The sequence below is a fragment of the Dipodomys ordii genome, unplaced genomic scaffold (genome assembly GCF_000151885.1).
Source record: "Dipodomys ordii isolate 6190 unplaced genomic scaffold, Dord_2.0 Scaffold24, whole genome shotgun sequence".
In the NCBI taxonomy this organism is placed as follows: Eukaryota; Metazoa; Chordata; class Mammalia; order Rodentia; family Heteromyidae; genus Dipodomys; species Dipodomys ordii.
Genome location: NW_012267240.1, coordinates 394,834 through 413,044, shown reverse-complemented (window position 1 = coordinate 413,044; position 18,211 = coordinate 394,834). Strand labels below are relative to the sequence as shown.

Here is an 18,211-nt window from a genome sequence, read left to right as displayed (position 1 = left end):
ACAGGAAAGGGGAAAAGGAGGTAAGTGAGATCTGGGTCCCACAGAACAATGGGACTAAAGATCTCTCAAGAGTTAGCACTGCTTCTAAAATGTTTTCCACAAACTGACAAAAGTAAGTGTAACAGGGTTTAGCATTGGCTAAATCTGTTACTCTGGGGGCCTAACACTAATAGTAGTATTAGCACACATATTTACTTGCATCATTTTCAAGGAAAAGCTCTTTAATTAACATCTAGTGGTATATAACAAAATCAACACTTACCTTTATTTTCTTTCTATGTTTTATCTTTGGTACATTCTTATCGGCGGGTCTTACTATTTTGTCTGCTTTAATCCATTCATCATATCTAAAATTAAAAGAAATGAACATAAATATGCAAAACATATACCAAAGAAGAAACTACTGCCAAAATACTCCTCCGATTTGTATACGAGTCCTAACATTTTACAACAGGGAGTCTTAGTGAGAGCACCTGCCTGATGAATAGGTAGCAAGGCCCAGAGGAAGAGCTGGGATGCCCTGCCCCAGGTCACAGAGTTAGCTACTGGCTGAGGCAGAACCTCTGACTTCTTCCAGATTCACTTCCCATTTTCAAAGCTCCAAAGAACAGAAATTTAATCTGTACCACAAATATTAAAGAAACCACAATAGTCTGTACAACACTGTTCTTTCTGTTCTTAAGTATCAGGCAGGCAATTTGTTCTCTCGACCTGTCAAGAAGCTACCACCAAAGGTGACATTGTCCAAAAAGAAACGTACCCGACTTATATAAATGTAATCCCTTTGCATATGACCTTTATAATAACAATGAAATAAAAAAATAAAAATAAGATTAAAAAGGAAAAAGCCACCACAATGTGCTACTCTGGTTATCAACAGCAGCACTTCATTACAGAAAAACTATGTTATAACTTATGTCAATGCAAAATAACCTAGAGAAAATGCTTATAAAATATTTGACAAACATTACTCTGCTAAGTTTTCAGTACTCTGAGATGCTTTCTTCTATACTGATAGATTGCTGGGAGTCAACAGAGCTGTGATGACTTCTCTATTCAGTGCTGATAATCTTTAGAATTGTATGAGTGCACTCATGTGCCAACTTAGGGCTTGAACTGAGGGCTTGGATACTATCCTTTAAGTTTTTTCACTCAAGGCTATAATGCCCTACCAAGTATTTGAGCCACAGCTTCACTTCTGGCTTTTTGGGTGGTTAACTGGAGGTAAGAGTCTCATGGACTTTCCTGTCCAGGCTGGCTTCAAACTACGAACTTCAGATCAAGATCCTGAGGAGGAAGGATTACAGGTGCCTAAGCAATCTTCAGGGCATTACAGTTGATTACTACTAACTGCAATGAGGCTATTGTTTATAGAGAAAAGAAAAACAGTATATTTCTGTAAAAACTAAGCTAAAAAGAAAAATGACATTAGTCATTTCCTTTTTTGTGTACTGAAGTTATAAAAATTGGACTGAAGTTTCATTGCTCATACAACATCTATCTACCAAGTATATGAAGTCCTGAATTCAAACCCCAGTGGAGGAGTTAGAGGAAAGGGAGGGAATAAATGAAGGAGGGAAGAAAAAAGAAGAGAGAGGGAAGGAAGAAAGAGAAGGAAAGCAAAGGAAGTAGGAGAAAAGAAAGAAATGTTTATTATGGATAACAAAAAAGACATTTTTAATTCTCTAGAATGTGAACCTGAAAAAGAGGTTGTAAATTAAAATGTCCTGATTATTAGAGATTAGGAGGCTGAGGCAACCTAGGAGTTCAAGGCCAGCTTTGCAATATAAGACTCTATTCTCGCCGGGCGCTGGTGGCTCACGCCTGTAATCCTAGCTACTCAGGAGGCTGAGATCTGAGGATCGCGGTTCAAAGCCAGCCCGGGCAGGAAAGACTGTGAGACTCCTATCTCCAATAAACCACCAGAAAACCGGAAGTGGCGCTGTAGCTCAAATGGTAGAACGCTCGCCTTGAGCTGAGGGACAGTGCCCAGGCCCAGAATTCAAGCCCCACGACCGACCAAAAAAAAAAAAGACTCTATTCTCAAGACAATAACATGTGTGAGGATATATACTTTTATGAGCATATACACACTTACATGGAATGCTAAGCTAGTATCATTACCAGTGCCCAGGTAATATTAGTGGATGAAAATTAATTACTGTGTCTTTCAATTCCAATTATCAACAATACTAGTTGTAATTATTCCTATACATGGAACCTGATAACCTAAAACTGCTAAGGAAAATATTCTTGAGGTATATACATGACTAATCTAAACAAATCTGTTGAGATCATCTAACATCAACTAGTGAACAGACATGAAAGAACACACCCATGATCTCAATTCGATGAACTTCTACAAGTCTTAAAGACGCTCCCTGATCTACATAATATGAACTAACTAAACCAAGTGATCACAAATTTTAAGACTACATAAGTTGAAGGTAGGGCTGAGAAGAGAAAAATGGAGGAGAAGCACGGAAGGGGTAGCATTGATCAATATGCACTGTAATCATAACCTGACATATGAAATTGTAACCTTTTTGTACAGCTACTTAAAAAAGTTATAAGACTATCGGATTAAGAACTGTGTGGATGTATTTGCTTGATAAACACCTCTGATGTAATGGTTCTGGGTAGTAGGTGTTCAGCAATGAGGATTCAAACATACTTCTAGCTCCTAAGAACACACAGAAACAATATAGACATTCTGAAAGCACAATTTTAAAAGTTAAATACCGATACAAAGCAGACACCATTCAGAGACCACTTAATTCTTGCTCTCACCAGAGAAAATAAGAAATTCTAAAGAGAAAACCTTATGACTTTTGTTTGGAGATACTGGCAAGTTATCTAAGAAATCACTTAACAACAATAAAAACAGCAAAATACTAGTCAAGCAGACACACTAAACAAAATGGTTAATACACCTACATTTAGCTCAAACTTTGCTTCTTCTGCAACCCAACTTTCATAGAAATATTATTTAGCAAGCAGTAATACAAACCTATACCCTTAAGGACTTTTTCAAAATAAATTACATGCAATGTTACATACTTTATAAAATTCAGATAAAAACAAATGATATATTACTTTAAAATCTACTACTTGAAATGCACACATTATTAAAGATAAAACCAAATGACAAACCATTAAGATATTAAGATCACCTATATTTAAACGATTTTAAAAATCATTAATAGTAGTTAATACGCATTTTACATTTTGCCTTGATTTACACACAAAGTTAATGTATTACAATATAATTAGCTACTTAATTCCTTAAAAAAATCTAAAGTAGAAATTAAACTTAAAAATTTTTAAATGGGCTGGAAGTGCGGCTCAGTGGAATCACCAGCCAACCAAGCACAAGGAAGGTACTGAGTTAAACATCCCCGAATACAACAAAAAAGACTTTAAAAAATCAAGTTTGATAAATTAACATTACTTAACAATTATAAACTTATCATGTTCATTTTGACAAAATACAACATAGCATAAATTTTGTAACCTCAATTTATGCATATTTTAATCTAATAAAGTATTTAAAGCAAGATTGACTGCTTAATTATTGAGGATTTCTGAGACAGGGTATATCATGTATATCATCTCTCTGTGTAGGACAGGCTGGCCTCAAGATCTATGATCCTTCATTCATGGCTCTAGAGCTCAGATTATAGGAATGTGCTATCTAGCAAGATTTATGGAAAAAACAAAACACCTGATCACAAGCTGTATATCTTAAATGACAGTACATTATTTAAAAAATAAATAATATTGATAACTGCTAATAGCTACTGTTATTAACTATAGCAATATTAATAATAATGTTAATAGCTTCTGTTATTAATACTTCATATTTTCACTTGCAGTAACAATTAACATCCACAAAGAGACAAGGATGGTATTCTTCATAATTAAGAATATAATACAAGAAAATGATACAAACATATTACAATTAGTCATATTTAAGATTAGTCAAAAGTAGTTCAGCAGAATAGCATAGTAACTGTTTATATCAGTAGGTTAAGGATATAATTAAGGAAAGTGAGCCTTAAGCAGAAGTTTTATGCATAGATCATATGTAACATCAACAAACACCACTACAAATGGTTCACTTGTGGCACTAATTTTGTATTATGATGAACTTACAGAGTTTTTCAAATACCTCAAAAGTATTCTTCGTTAATCTCTGGTAGGTTTAGGGAATTAGTGTTTGTATACATTTAGATAAAAATATTGATGCACCTTCCAAGCTATAAAACTATTGAATAAACATGTTCAAACTTCATGTTTTACATGAACTATATATAGTCTCCTAATCTACAAAAACTACTGAATGCATCAGGTTAATAAAGAATTTTGAGCAGGGTGTGGGTGGCTTATGCCTGTAATCCTAGCTACTGGGGAGACAGAAATCAGTAGTTCAAAATTTTAGGCCAGCTCAGGCAAAAAGTTTGTGAGACTACCTCAACCAACAAAACGTGAGCATGGTGGTACATACTTGTCATCCCAGCCATGCAGGAAACAGATTGGGTTGGGGGGGCGGGGGCATGCCACAGTCTTGGCCAGACTAAGTATAAACATTTAAAAAGTAACAAAAGAAAAAAAGGGCTAAGGGCATGGTTCAAGTGATAGAGTGCTTGCCAAGCAAACACAAGACCTTGAATTCAAATCCCAGTACTACTCAAAAAGGTTTAAAAGTTGAATTTATGCCAGGTGCCAAAGGCTCACACCTATAATCTTAGCTACTCAGGAGGCTAAGATCTGAGGACCGAGATTCAAAGGAAAGTCCATGAGACTTACCTCCAATTAAGCACCAGAAAATCAGAAGTAGTGCTGTGGCTCAAAGTGGTAGAGGACTAGCCTTGAGCTGAAGAGCTCAGGGACAGCACTAAGGCCCATAGTTCAGGACCCATGACCGACCCCCTCCATCCCCCCGAAAAAAAGAAAAAAGAATTGAGTTTACTATGCAAAGGGGAAAAAAAATCATTAAGACTTACTTGAGCATTACAAGTAACTGAATTATCCTTTTTACTAAATATTTCCTCTTATACACCCAAATGTCACAGAAGTTTATAGATACCTACTTGGAAAACATGTCAAATGGACTTCATTTTATGGGATTTTAACCTTTATGCTATAGAAATGAGATGACTTCTATAGTACTTTGCCTTCCCTTTATCATGACCATAGTTATTTCAGTAGAATTCAACAACTTTGTACTTTTTATCAATATTTCTAAATCCAATGGTTTCAACAATGGTAGCATAGCAGGGGTTAGACTCCATGGAAGTGTAAGATGAAAAACAAGAAAATTCTAGAGAAGGAAAGAATGGAGAAATGAAGATAAAAGTGACATTAAAATATTTAACAAAGATAAAAAGTAAAAGGAAATAAAGTCATAGGAATAAGTATTTTCAAACAAATTCATTCTCGTCCCTGAACAGTGTTCTGGTTCCAGAAGAGAAGGACTATCACATACAAATATGCAGTCTAAACGGGTCAAAGGCCTAAACATTACAGATGCAACAAGAAAACATAACCGTTCAAAATACTGAATTTAACAGTACTTTTTTGGATATCATACCAAATGCATAGGTAACAATGACATACACAAATTGGACTTCACCAAAATTAAAATTGTTTGTACATCAAAGGATTCCATCAAGAAAGTGAAAGAAAAACTACAGAATGGGAGAAAATATTTACAAATTGTACATCTGATAAGGGATTAATTTGAAGAATACATGAAGAACTACTCCAGCTCAACAAAATCAATCACAAAAAATGGACAAGAAACTAAATAAACATTTCTCTAAAGTGTTTTTTATCATTGAGTAGTCATTAGGAAAATATTCATCAAAAGCATGAGACATCCATTCACATCCATTAGGGCGGCTAAAAATGTTTTTAAACAGAGAATAACACATGTAAGCAAGGAAGAGGAGAAACTGGAACTTGAATAGGTTGCTCGTAAGAAAATAAAATGGCAAAGCCTCTGTAGGAAATTCTAGTCTCTTATGAAGTAAGCACAGAGTTACGTAAATAAGCCGAGAAGAGGCCAGGCTACATCTGTCCCATTCCCTCATTACTCTGTATTTCACTTCTTTTAAAAAGAAGTGGCTTTGTTGGGTGCTAGTGGCTCACACCTGTAATCCTATCAGGAAACTAAGATTTGAGGATCACCATCCAAAGCCAGCCCAGGCAGGAAAACTGATGAGACTCTTTATTTCCAATTAATGACCAAAAGCCCCAAGTAGAGCTGAATAGCTCAAGTGGTAGAGCTGTAGCCTTCAGTAAAAAGCTACAGACAGTGCCCACACCCTGAGTTCAAGCCCCAAGACCAGCACCACAAGAAAAAAAACACGTTAATTTCTGCTCTACTTCCATTTTGTTGCCATAAAGCCTAATATAGTCCAAACATTTGTTTAATGTTTGCCATGTTGTACACACATTTCTAAACATAACAAGGAATATGGAATGCAGATTGTCTTCGTGCTTCAAAATTAAATGCACTTAAATAATACAAAATATATAGACAAAGCTTGAGTAACAAAGAGGCAGAAGAAAACAGCTGAAGAAAAAGAGTTACCCAGCCCTAGGTATAAGTTCCCTGAGAACCAATTTCTTTAATTCAGAAAAATAATTTAGAATGAATTTAAGGTAAAAAAAACTAGAAACAAAAAGTAGGAGCTACATATGAGAAGCAAACAGCAGGGAGCAATTGGAAGGGAGGAAATACAGAAACTCAGGATAACTGAAGAATGGTTAGTTTGAGTACAAAAAAGGAAAAATAAGAATCAGCAGTTATAGCGGCTGCAGCCAGAACACAAACCACATGTACAGTGGAAGGAGTGAAAAGCAATCCCATTGAGAAGGGAAAACAACGGGGAGAAAAATGAGGGTGGACTAGGCTACATGAGGTCACTAGTGAGCCTGATAGAGGCAGAGCTCTGCAGGCCCAGACTGGAGCTGATCTGAATGACAAGTATACATAATGCTTCCAAATATTTAGCTTGATGAAAGTGGAGCAAAGAAATGACACCCTAGGACCAGGGAGACAAGGTTTCCTTTGATAGGAAAAAAGTAACCTCACATATACATGTGGACAGGAAAAATTCTGAACAGACCAAGGAAATAGTCTGATGTTTGATTAGTTAGCATGACTGGCTGGGGAAGAAGGCAGAGGATGTGAAAGCAGAGGCAGGTAGCAAGGCAGATGGAGAAATGTCTTCTTGTTGCAATTTCTTAGTGAGGTTAAAAAGCACAATCACCATTGGAAGAAGATAGAGAAGACAGTAGGGAAACAAGTTAGGAAATATCCTACTACAGTAGTAGGACTCTCCCTTGGGATGTAATCATTAACTTAAAGTGAGTGCTTGTGGTTTGTTGGCTTTACTTCAACCACGAATGGCTGTTTACCCAATTACCCAATAAATAACCACGAATGGCTGTTACCTAATAAATCAAGAACAAGAGAGTTCAATTTTCTTTCTTTTTTTGCCAGACCAGGGGCTTGAACCTCAGAATCTGTGCACTGTCCCTGAGACTCTCTTTCTCAAGGTTAGAGCTCTACCACTTGGGCCACAACACCGCTTTTCTTGAGTAGTTTATTGGAGATAAAGAGTCTTACGGAACAACAGGGCTGGCTTTAACCTGCAATCCTCAGATCTCAGCCTCTTGAGTAGCTAGGATTACAGATGTGAGCCATTGACACCCAGCAAGTTCAACTTTCCTGTAGTTCTTTATGGTGAGCTGTTAGAACCAAGGAGCTGAGAGTCAAAAGAAACAATTCTGCCAAATGACCAAGTAAGCAAACAACACCAGGGAAGGGCTGAGGATAAAGGTGGTAAAAACAATCAGTTATTTGGCCTGCAAGAATAATTACACGTAGAGGGGCTGGGAAGGTGGCTCAGTGGTAGAGCGCTTGCCTTGCATGCATGAGGCCATGGGTGCGATTCCCCAGCACCACATAAGCAAAAAGAAAAAAGCTGGAAGTGGCACTGTGGCTCAAGTGGTAGAGCGCTAGCCTTGAGCTGAAGAGCTGAGGGACAGCACCCAGACCCAGAGTTCAGGCCCCACGACCGGACCAAAAAAAAAAGAATAATTACACCTAGACTAATGCCTTATAGAAACTATTTCTTAGAACCTTCAGTGCCAAGCATAGTGAGTGTTTAGCATATAGTAGATTTTTAATTTGTCAAATAAAATTTGATTGAAAAGCATGTGACTATTAAAAAGTATGTTTGAACCCATCTGATTATGAAAGCCATTTTTTACTTTGTTTTCCTCTCTTTAATTGGCTTAATGTGCTTGAAAGATGTAAGTTATTTTTACATATAATAGGTATAGTTTGTTTTTGTCGGTTGTGGGGATTGAATTCAGGGCCTGGGCACTGTCCCTGGGCTCCTTGGTTTTATGGTGGTTAACTGGAGATAGAGTCTCATACTTTCCTGTCCCGGCAGGCTTTAAACTGTGATTCTCAGACCTCAGCTTTCTGAGTAGCTAGGATTACACGCAACATGAGCCACCAGCATGTGGCTTACAATGTTTTTACTTAAAAATAATCTAATTTTCAGTTTTCTATAACTTTTAACACAATTATTGTAATGTAAGAGATTTACAGTTAAAAATTCAAAGCATCTCATTTCTGGTTCTCTTTTACTTCATTGTGTCCTTTAATATGGTTGGTGGTAATAAAGGAAAAAAAATGTTCTCAACTTCCTTGTTCACCACACCTCCTTCATTATAGAAAGACAGAATTTAACTAGCATTAATACACCATAATAAAGTAATCACAATTAGCTAGGCAGTTCTGTTATATTCAGTTGTTATGGAACACGAGTAAATCCACCATACAAAGAAGTGTTGGTAGGTTAATTTCGATGTGTTACCTGATTTCAAAAAGATCACTTACATTTACATCATGATTTAGAGTACTTGACTGTGAAATAGATCCATATGATAATGAAAACTTCCATGAAATAGTATCATTCAGAGAAGTTAACAGAAATTTTAAAAAAATTTGCACTGTTGAGGTTGAACCCAGAGCCCTGCATGTTACTCAAACACATTACCACTGATCTACTGCTCCAATGCCATGAGTGTAAGTTTTACAATTTTACGAAGATAAAACCCAATGCGGTGGTTGATGTACACCTGTAATCCCAGCACTTGGAAGGTTGAGACAGGAGGATGGAGAGTTTGAGGCCACTCTGGTCTACACAGTAATACACTGTCTGAAAAATGGAGATGTACTTCAAAAATCATAAGATAACACACATTGTAATTTCTGTAATAATTTTACCTTTCTTTCATAGTCATTTTATGGACTGAATGCTATTTTAAATAGCTATTTACAAATTACTTATAAAACAATGACTTAGGATACTCCAAGCATTCTACAGCCAAATGATCTAATAAATTCTCTAGTACTGCCCAACCTTTTTATCTACAATCACTGTATCAGAAGTTTTAGCAGTACTGTAAAATTTGTGATTTGGGGTTGAGAATCAGTTACTGGAAGTAAATTTCTTTTCTTTCCTTTTTTTTTTCTTTTTGTCAAAGCTGGGACTTTAACTCTGGGCCCAGGTGCTGTCCCTGAGCTGCTTTTGCTCAAGGCGAGCTTATTACCACTTGAGCCACAGCATCACTTGAGCCAAAGCTTTTTTGAGTAGTTTATTGGAGCTAAGAGTCTCATGGAGTTTCCTTCCCAGGCTGGCTTTAAACCATGATCCTGAAATCTCAGCCGGCTGAGTAGCTAGGATTATAGGCATGAACTACTGGAGCCTGGCTTGGAGGTAAATTTTAATGATATAATAAAATTCCTTTTTTGGGGGGAAGGGAGGTGCAGGGTTGGTTGTAGAGCTTGAACTCTGGGCTTGAGCGCTATCCCTGAACTCTTCAGCTCAAGGTGAGTGCTCTACCACTTTGAGGCACAGTGCCACTTCCTAAAATACTATTATTTTAGTCACTAGGGTAATTCAAAAAAAATAAACTCTCACATACTAATCTTTGTACAAAAGCAATAAAAGTTTTTCAGTTGTGAAAAAATGATGTAAAATGAAAATTTTATTATAAAGATATAAGAAGCATTTCAGAAAAGGTAGAGAAATCCATTTGGATGCCAGTGGCTTATGCCTGTAATCCTAGTTATCAGGAGGTTAATATCTGAGGATGCTGGTTTGAAGCCAGCCAGGCAGGTCTATGAGACTCTTAACTCTAATAAACTACTCAGAAAAATCTGGAAGTGGAGCTGTATCTCAAATGGTAGAGGGCTTGCCTTGAGCACAAAGAAGCTCAGGGACAGTACCAGGGCCCTGAGTACAAGCTCCAGGACTGGCAAAAAACTAAAAAACTTAAAAAAGTAAACAACCTAAAATATTGTACTTAAATACACATACACACCTTCCTAAAATATTCTTTCTTTCTTTACAAAAAAAAAGTCTGCTTCTTGGCTAAGTTTCAGATAAAACAAAAACACATAGCTCCACATAAAAAATGTCATTATTAGGAACAACTGCAGCTAAAGGCAAAATTGTTTTCATGAATTTCCATGAAAAAACTTTATTTTATTTTTTGTTGGTCTTGGGGCTTGAACTCTGGGCCTGGGTGTTATACCTGAGCTTCTTTTTTTTTTTTTTTGTCAGTGCTGGGGCTTGAACTCTAGGCCTGGGCCTTGTCCCCAAGCTCTTCAGCTCAAGGTTAAGTGCTCTACCACTTGAGCCATAGCATCACTTCCAGTTTTCTGGTGGTTAACTGGAGAGAAGAGTCTCACAGACTTTCCTGCGTGGGCTGTCTCTGAATCACAATTCTCAGGTCTCAGCATCCTGAGTAGCTAGGATTACAGGTGAGTCACCAGCACCCAGCCCTGAGCTTCGTTTGCTCAAGGCTAGCGGTTGACCACTTGAGCCACCAGTGCCACTTCAAGCTTTTTCTGAGTAGTTTACTGGAGAAAAGAGTCTCACAGACTTTCCTGCCCCAGCTGGCTTTGAACCATTATCCTCAGATCGTAGGCCCCTGAGGGGTGACCCACTAGCACCCAGCAAAAAACTTCATTTTTAATTCCACATCTGTTAAATATAAATGCATAGATTAAGTCAAAGACCTTAAATAACAGGAAAACAGTTGTAGAGTTTCTGAGGATTTATTGCTATCATATTTTGCTGATACATCAATGATACAACTCTTTGGTTATGACTGAAGAGAGAACTAGGGATACTCTCTAAGCGATACTATGAATTCTAATAAATGTATCGCAGTGGAGCTGTTTCCTTTATGATGTTGGAGTCTGCAAAAATCCATCTCACAGGTCTTCATCAGAACTGTAACTTTCCTTCTCTTCCAAGTTCTTAGAAATACAAGGAACCCTTCTTCTTATCAGCGCAAGTATGACTCCTCAACTACCTCCCATTTTTCCTTCCATCCCACTGTCAATGTCAAACTGAACACTAGACATTCTTTCTACACTCTGAAACCCAATGAGGCAATCTTTTCTTGATTATACAGATAACTATATTTAATCATAAAAAGTCTCATGAACATCTTAATTCTTCTACATACAAAACCACTTTTGTTGAACAAGAATATTACTTTAACAAAACTAGTAACTATTCCTGATTGTTATGAAAGTTGGAGAATGCTAGAATTCTATCATTTGTCATGAAACTCAAGCATGTTCCTGCATGTAAATTAGGAAAAGAATCAGAAGAGAAGCAAAGAAAGGAGAGAAGATGACATGGCTACCTAGTAACTACTAAGTAATCACTGGACTTTACCGATTCAATTTTGTTCCTAATTTTAAAATCAACATGTTGTATCTTTACATTTATATCTAGGCAGGAGTGAAATTTCCTCTAAGATCATTTAACAAGATCAAAATGACTTAATTTCTTTCTTTTTTTTTTTTTTTTGTGGGTCGTGAGGCTTGAACTCTAGGCCTGAGCGCTGTCCCTCAGCTTTTCAGCTCAAGGCTAGTGCTCTACCACTTGGGCTACAGCGCCACTTCCACAAGATCAAAATTATTTAATCCAGGCCTTTTCTTTTTTGGTGCTGGTCCTGGGGCTTGAACTGGATGTTGTCCCTGAGCTTCTGTGCTCAAAGCTGGCTGTCTACCACTTGAGCCATAACTCCACTTCTGGGATTTTTGTTTTGTTTTTTAAAGAATAATTTACTGGAGATAAGAGCCTCATGGACTTTCTTGCCTATGCTGGCTTTGAACCTGGAACCTCAGCTCTCAGCTTCCTGGGGTCTAGGATTATAGGGGTGAGACGCTGACACCAGGCTCAGACCTTTGTTAAGCTTGTTAGAAATAATGAGTTATAAAGAGAACACTTCCTCATGACTTAAGTTATTTTCTTTGTAGCATTAGATAAAATTTGTACTTTCACAAAATAAAATAGGTTAATTAGATTAGGCCATGCTTCTATGGCTTCCACTGAACTAGTGTGCCTTTTTTTTAAAGTTAGGGTTAAAGTAGGTTTGAGACAGGGTCTCACTGAGTTGCCCTAGCCCAGGCTGGCTTAAAACTTGCATTCTTCTCGCTTCAGCCCCCTGAATGCTGGGATTAAAGCTGTGGACCGCCACATCTGTCTCAAAATTTTTATTTCTAAGAAACAGAAAATCTGAAATAATATCTCAATTCGCAAATCACAGAATACTGGGCATGTAGATGTGCACGAGTATGTTTACATGTATACATAGGTACACACAATGAGAGGGCTGAAACAGTGCCTCACACATATTCAGTGTGCACACTACCACTGAGCCACACCCAACCATTAAGAGTATATTTAAATATAAAGTGTGAGAACTGGTATTCTTCTTTGAAAATACAATATGACTGAAAGCATCCATGATGAAATTTTCAGGGCTCTCTATCAAAGACTAAATTTCATAAGCAATATCAAGAATTCCAAAATACAAGAAGTTATTATTAAGCAATAATTAAGTGATCAGGTCTTAAAACTGACTTATCAATTTTGGACAAAACTGAAATGCATAATTTCTTTGGATAAACCAAAGAAAACTTGTACAAGGAAAAGCTGAATTCAATGGTCACAGCCTAACTAATTCCCAGCTCTCAAGTCAATGGGCAAACCTAACTCCCAGCTCTGAAGTCAATGGTCACAACCTAACTAAATCCCAGCTCTGAAGTCAATGGGCATAACCTAACAACTCCCAGCTCTGAAGTCAATAGTCACAACCTAACTAAGTCCCAGCTCTGAAATCAATGGGCACAACCTAACTAAATCCCAGCTCTGAAGTCAATAGTCACAACCTAACTAAGTCCCAGCTCTGAAGTCAATGGGCACAACCTAACTAAATCCCAGCTCTGAAGTCAATGGGCACAACCTAACTAAATCCCAGTTCTGAAGTCAATGGGCACAACCTAACTAAACCCCAGCTTTGAAGTCAATAGTCACAACCTAACTAAACTCCAGCTCTGAAGTCAATGGGCACAACTAACAACTCCTAGCTCTGAAGTCAATGGGCACAACCTAACTAACTCTCAGCTCTGAAGTCAATGTCACAACCTAACTAAACCCCAGCTTTGAAGTCAATGGTCACAACCTAACTAACTCCCAGCTCTGAAGTCAATGGGTACAACCTAACAACTCCCAGCTCTGTCACTCAGTCCCCTAGGCTGGTGGCAGTCACCACAGGCCTGCTATTCTAAACAAGAAGTTTTCACAACCACACTGCTTCAAAGATATAAAACCCCTCCTAGGCTTCTGAGCAAGGCTGTGATGCAACAGCTAGTATTGGCAAGATAGGCTGTTCTGAAATTCAAAATCCCTACCTACTGAAGAAATATGTAGACTTGAGAAGAACCCAGAGGCTACTATGGCAAGGTCTTTAAAAAAGAGAACAGGCAGCCTGGTAATGGTCTTAGAGACCTCAAGAAGCTCAAATTCTTCATCCTAGTAATATGTTTTTTCTCAAACTACATGTTTTAGATATAAGTCAATGATGTCATCTAAGTGCTGAAGACATTAAACAGGATGTCACTAAGTGAGGTATTTCCTGTAGAAGCTTCCAGTGTTTATTATGGTACTGTGACCTCAATTAGAAAACTAACAAGTCTGCAACTTGATAGGTAAGTTTCAAAATAGAAAAGTATTTTTGAAGTGTTTTTAGGTAATAATCACTAGCTAAAACTCAAGTTACCTCACATTCCATCCGCAGTAATGCACCAAGTAAAGGACCTCTCCACCTTCGACATCAGAATCTTTTATACTAGCTTCATACATTTTTTGATTTTTCCCTCGTCCATACCGCACTTGGACTTTCATGCCTGGTGGGTAGCACTCAAACTCCTCTTCCTCATTGTTGTCATCATCATCTTCCTCCTCTTCCTCCTCCTCCTCCTCCTCTTCTCCTTCTTCATCATCTTCATCTTCTTCTTTATTCGTTTCATCTCTTGAAAGGTTTAAAAAATTGCAGAGTTAATAAAAGAAACTCCATAAGCTTTCCAGTTCCAAACCACATATACTGATAAAAATTGTGGTGTGCTTGTCCGGAAACAGCAGGTTCCATGTGTATAAAATGCTGAGCTTCAAAGTACTATTAAAAACTAAAACTGTGTAAGATGATAACAGTGAAAGAAAGGTATGTTTCAAGAAAAATGAAGATTAAAAAATAAATGCATTAAAAGAAAATTTCCGAAAGTCAGAAGAACAGAAAGTTGTACTAATTAGCAAGAAACTAGTAAGGTTGACTGTAGCAATTTTCTCATGTTTCTAATTATGGAAACATTTCACAACTCAGTTGACAAAAAAAATCACTGTATTTCATTGCCATTTTCTGACTACAAATATTATTTTTTAACAACAACTTCCAGTTTAAAACTTAAGGATCTAGCAGTGGTACACACTAGACACTATGTTGCAAATGAACTATATACAACTTGTGGGTGGGGATAGGAGGGAAAAACTGGGAGAGACCAAGGGAAGGAGTGATACCATCCAGAAAGAAATACACTCTTTACCTGACTTATATAACTGTAACCCCTCTGTATATCACCCTTATAATAACAATAAATTTTGAGAAGAACAAAAAACAAAACTTGAGGGTGTTTAAACAAAACTATTTACAAGATATTAAAATGTGCCCCAAATTTTGCATGCTGAATTGAAAAAATTAACTTTCAGAGAAGCATTCACATCTAATTTGTTTTTCTACCCTTCTAAATGTCTTTCACCTATGTCTGTTCTCTTAACCACACTTTTACTGAAACTTTTTTTCTTTGAATTCTCAATATGAGATGAGAGGCCAATCACAAATAGAGGAAACTAAACTCCAGACTTTTCTAGAAGGAGCATCATAAGTACTTGCAGCTTCTCAATAACATCTACTTCCTAAAACTAACCACGGGGGTGGGAGGGGGGGGACGGATTGGATGGATGGACAATGTAGTATGCTCTGGCTTCAAATAAACTCAATGTTCTTGCTTCACAGCCTCCCAAATGATAGGTTTATAGACATATACCACCACGCCTGGCTTGACACTTATTTTATAAATATTCATAGATCTGTATTAAACAAATTATTTGCTGGGCGCTGGTGGCTCACACCTGTAATCCTAGCTACTCAGGATCTGAACATCATGGTCTGAAGCCAACCTGGGCAGGAAAAGTCCATGAGACTCTCCAACTAACCACCAAAAAAGCCACAGCTCAAGAAATAAAACTCCAGCTTTGAACAAAAATGCTAAGAAACAGTGCAATGCCCAGGCCCCGAGTTCAATCTCCAATACTGGTACACACACAAGAACACAAACATGCATAATCAAAAAAGGAGAAAATCTTCAATTATATAGCAATAATATTTATATAAATTTGAATATGAAATGCAAGACTTAAATCTTTATCCGCTTTGTCATATGTCTGTACCTATTATAATAGCTCTTAAAAAGGATCCATCACTTCATTAAGGACAAATGGATAAAATAGAAAATAGAGACACAAGACAACTAATTAATTATGCTTTAAAAATTAATGAATACAGGTCAAAAGAGATAACTTAGTAGTACAACAAATGTCTACCATGTCCAAAGCCCTGAGTTCAATTTCCAGAACCCACAAAAAAAGAGAAAACTTTCTTCTAGTGGTAATTTTTACACTTTTTTTTTTTTTTTTTTGGTCAGGGGTTTGAACTCTGGGACTGCGTGCTGGCCCTGAGCTGATCTTCAGCGCAAGACGAGTGCTCTACCACTTGAGCCACAGCATCACTTCTGGTTTTCTGGTGGTTAATTGGAGATAAGAGTCTCATGGACTTTCCTGTCTGGGCTGGCTTCAAACTGTGATTCTCAGATCTCAGCCTCCTGAATAGCTAGGATTACATCAATTTTTACATTTTTATATGCAGCCTTTTATTGGAAACATATCACTCCTAATTATAAAAACAACAAAAATAACCTACAAGTAGTGATATAAGTAGTATTCTGAACCATTTGTGTCATCTCTGTATAGTAGAAGAGTTGAATGGAGTCTGAGTTCACAAAAAGTAGCTAACCTATCAGTTTTATCTAAAATATAAAGACTACAATATCCTCAAGGATTACCCCCACTTTACTCAGGAGCAGGTATGGTAGAGCATACTCTAACCCCAGGGCTTGGGAGCCTGAGGCAGGAGTTCCAGGCCTATATGCTGATTTCCAAGCCAGCTTACACTACAAAGACCCTGACCCCCCAGAAATAAACTAAGAAAAATTAAAATAAAATATGCTCAGTTACAAGTTAGTTTATTTATTTTTTATTTTTTGGGTCCGGTCGTGGGGCCTGAACTCTGGGCCTGGGCGCTGTCCCTCAGCTCTTCAGCTCAAGGCTAGCGCTCTACCACTTGAGCCATGGCGCCACTTCCGGCTTTTTTCTTTTGCTTATGTGGTGCTGAGGAATCGAACCCTGGGCCTCAGGCATGCAAGGCAAGCGCTCTACCACTGAGCCACCTTCCCAGCCCACAAGTTACTTTATTTATGCCTGTATTCCCAGCACTCAAGATGCTAAGACAGAAGTTCAAAACCAGCCTGGCCTACACATAAAAGCTTGTCTCAAAAAACAAATATAAAAATAGAGGTTCAGTAACTGTCAAGTCAGTATTTAAACAAAGCATGGTGTATTATGAAATCAAAGACATTAATACTGATAATATAACAACATTTCTATAATGAAAAATAATTTTAACAGGACTAAAATCTCAAAAAAATGGCCTTATGATGGTAAACTATTTGTTCAAGTCTGCAGATTGTACACCAGAAAGGATGTTCATGGCAAAACTGATCTATTATGTACCTAAGAACCACCATATAAAAGAGAAGAGATATACACAATAAAAAGTCAATTACAGAAAATGAAAACAATTGTTGGGTACTGGTGACTCACACCTGTAATCCTAGTAACTCAAGAGGCTGAGACATGAGGATGTTGGTTTGAGGCCAGCCTGGGCAGGCAAGTCCATGAGATGCTTATTTCTAATTAACCACCAAAAAATTTTTTTTAAAAAAAGAGAGAGACAGAAGTAGAGCTGTGGCTCCAATGGTAGAGCACTAGCCTTGAGCAAAAATGCTCAATAACCTTAAGCAAAAGAATTCAGGGAGAGCATACAGGTTCCAAGTTCAAGCCCCAGAACTCATAAAAGCAAAACAGACCACTGAACTACATCTTACATTAAAAACAAACAAACACACATTGAGTACAGCTGGAAAAAGTCAATAATATCAAATATCTTTGAGTTGTAAGTGGTTTAGGTATACTGTTACTTAATTTAGTAGGAAAACTGATACACCAATAAAACAAAACAATGAAACTTAGAAACTGCATTACTGTTATTTATGATCCTAAATACAATTTATTTAAATAATACACTTAAGTATATAAAAAGCAAACAAAATGATTTTTGGAAATCCAAAAAATTTCTCTACTTTCCTGTTTTTGGCTAGTGCTGGGCTTGAACTCAGGGCCTAGGCAATGTCCCTGAGCTTTTTGTGCTCAAGGTTAGTGTTCCATTACTTGAGCCACAGCTCCACTTCTGGCTTTTTGGGTAGTTAATTGGAGATAAGAATCTTTCCTGCCCAGGATGGCTTTCAATTGTGATCCTCAGATCTCAACCTCCTGAGTACCAGGTTTCCTGCCTTAGTCTGGCTTTGAACCATGATCCTCAAATCTTTTTCCTGAGTAGTTAAGATTACAGACATGAACCACCAGTT

At 37.4% G+C, this 18,211-nt stretch overlaps 1 protein-coding gene across 1 annotated transcript in view; it reads right to left on the bottom strand.

Annotated features, from left to right (window-relative positions):
* The window catches only part of Arid4b (AT rich interactive domain 4B (RBP1-like)), a 105,786-nt gene that overhangs the window by 21,292 nt on the left and 66,283 nt on the right, over positions 1-18,211 (bottom strand). The window contains exons 17-18 of the mRNA XM_013014563.1: positions 14,176-14,427; positions 263-347 (exon numbers count right to left, since the gene is read on the bottom strand). Coding sequence (XP_012870017.1) covers positions 263-347; positions 14,176-14,427 — 337 coding nt within the window. The remainder of the gene's footprint in view (positions 1-262; positions 348-14,175; positions 14,428-18,211) is intronic.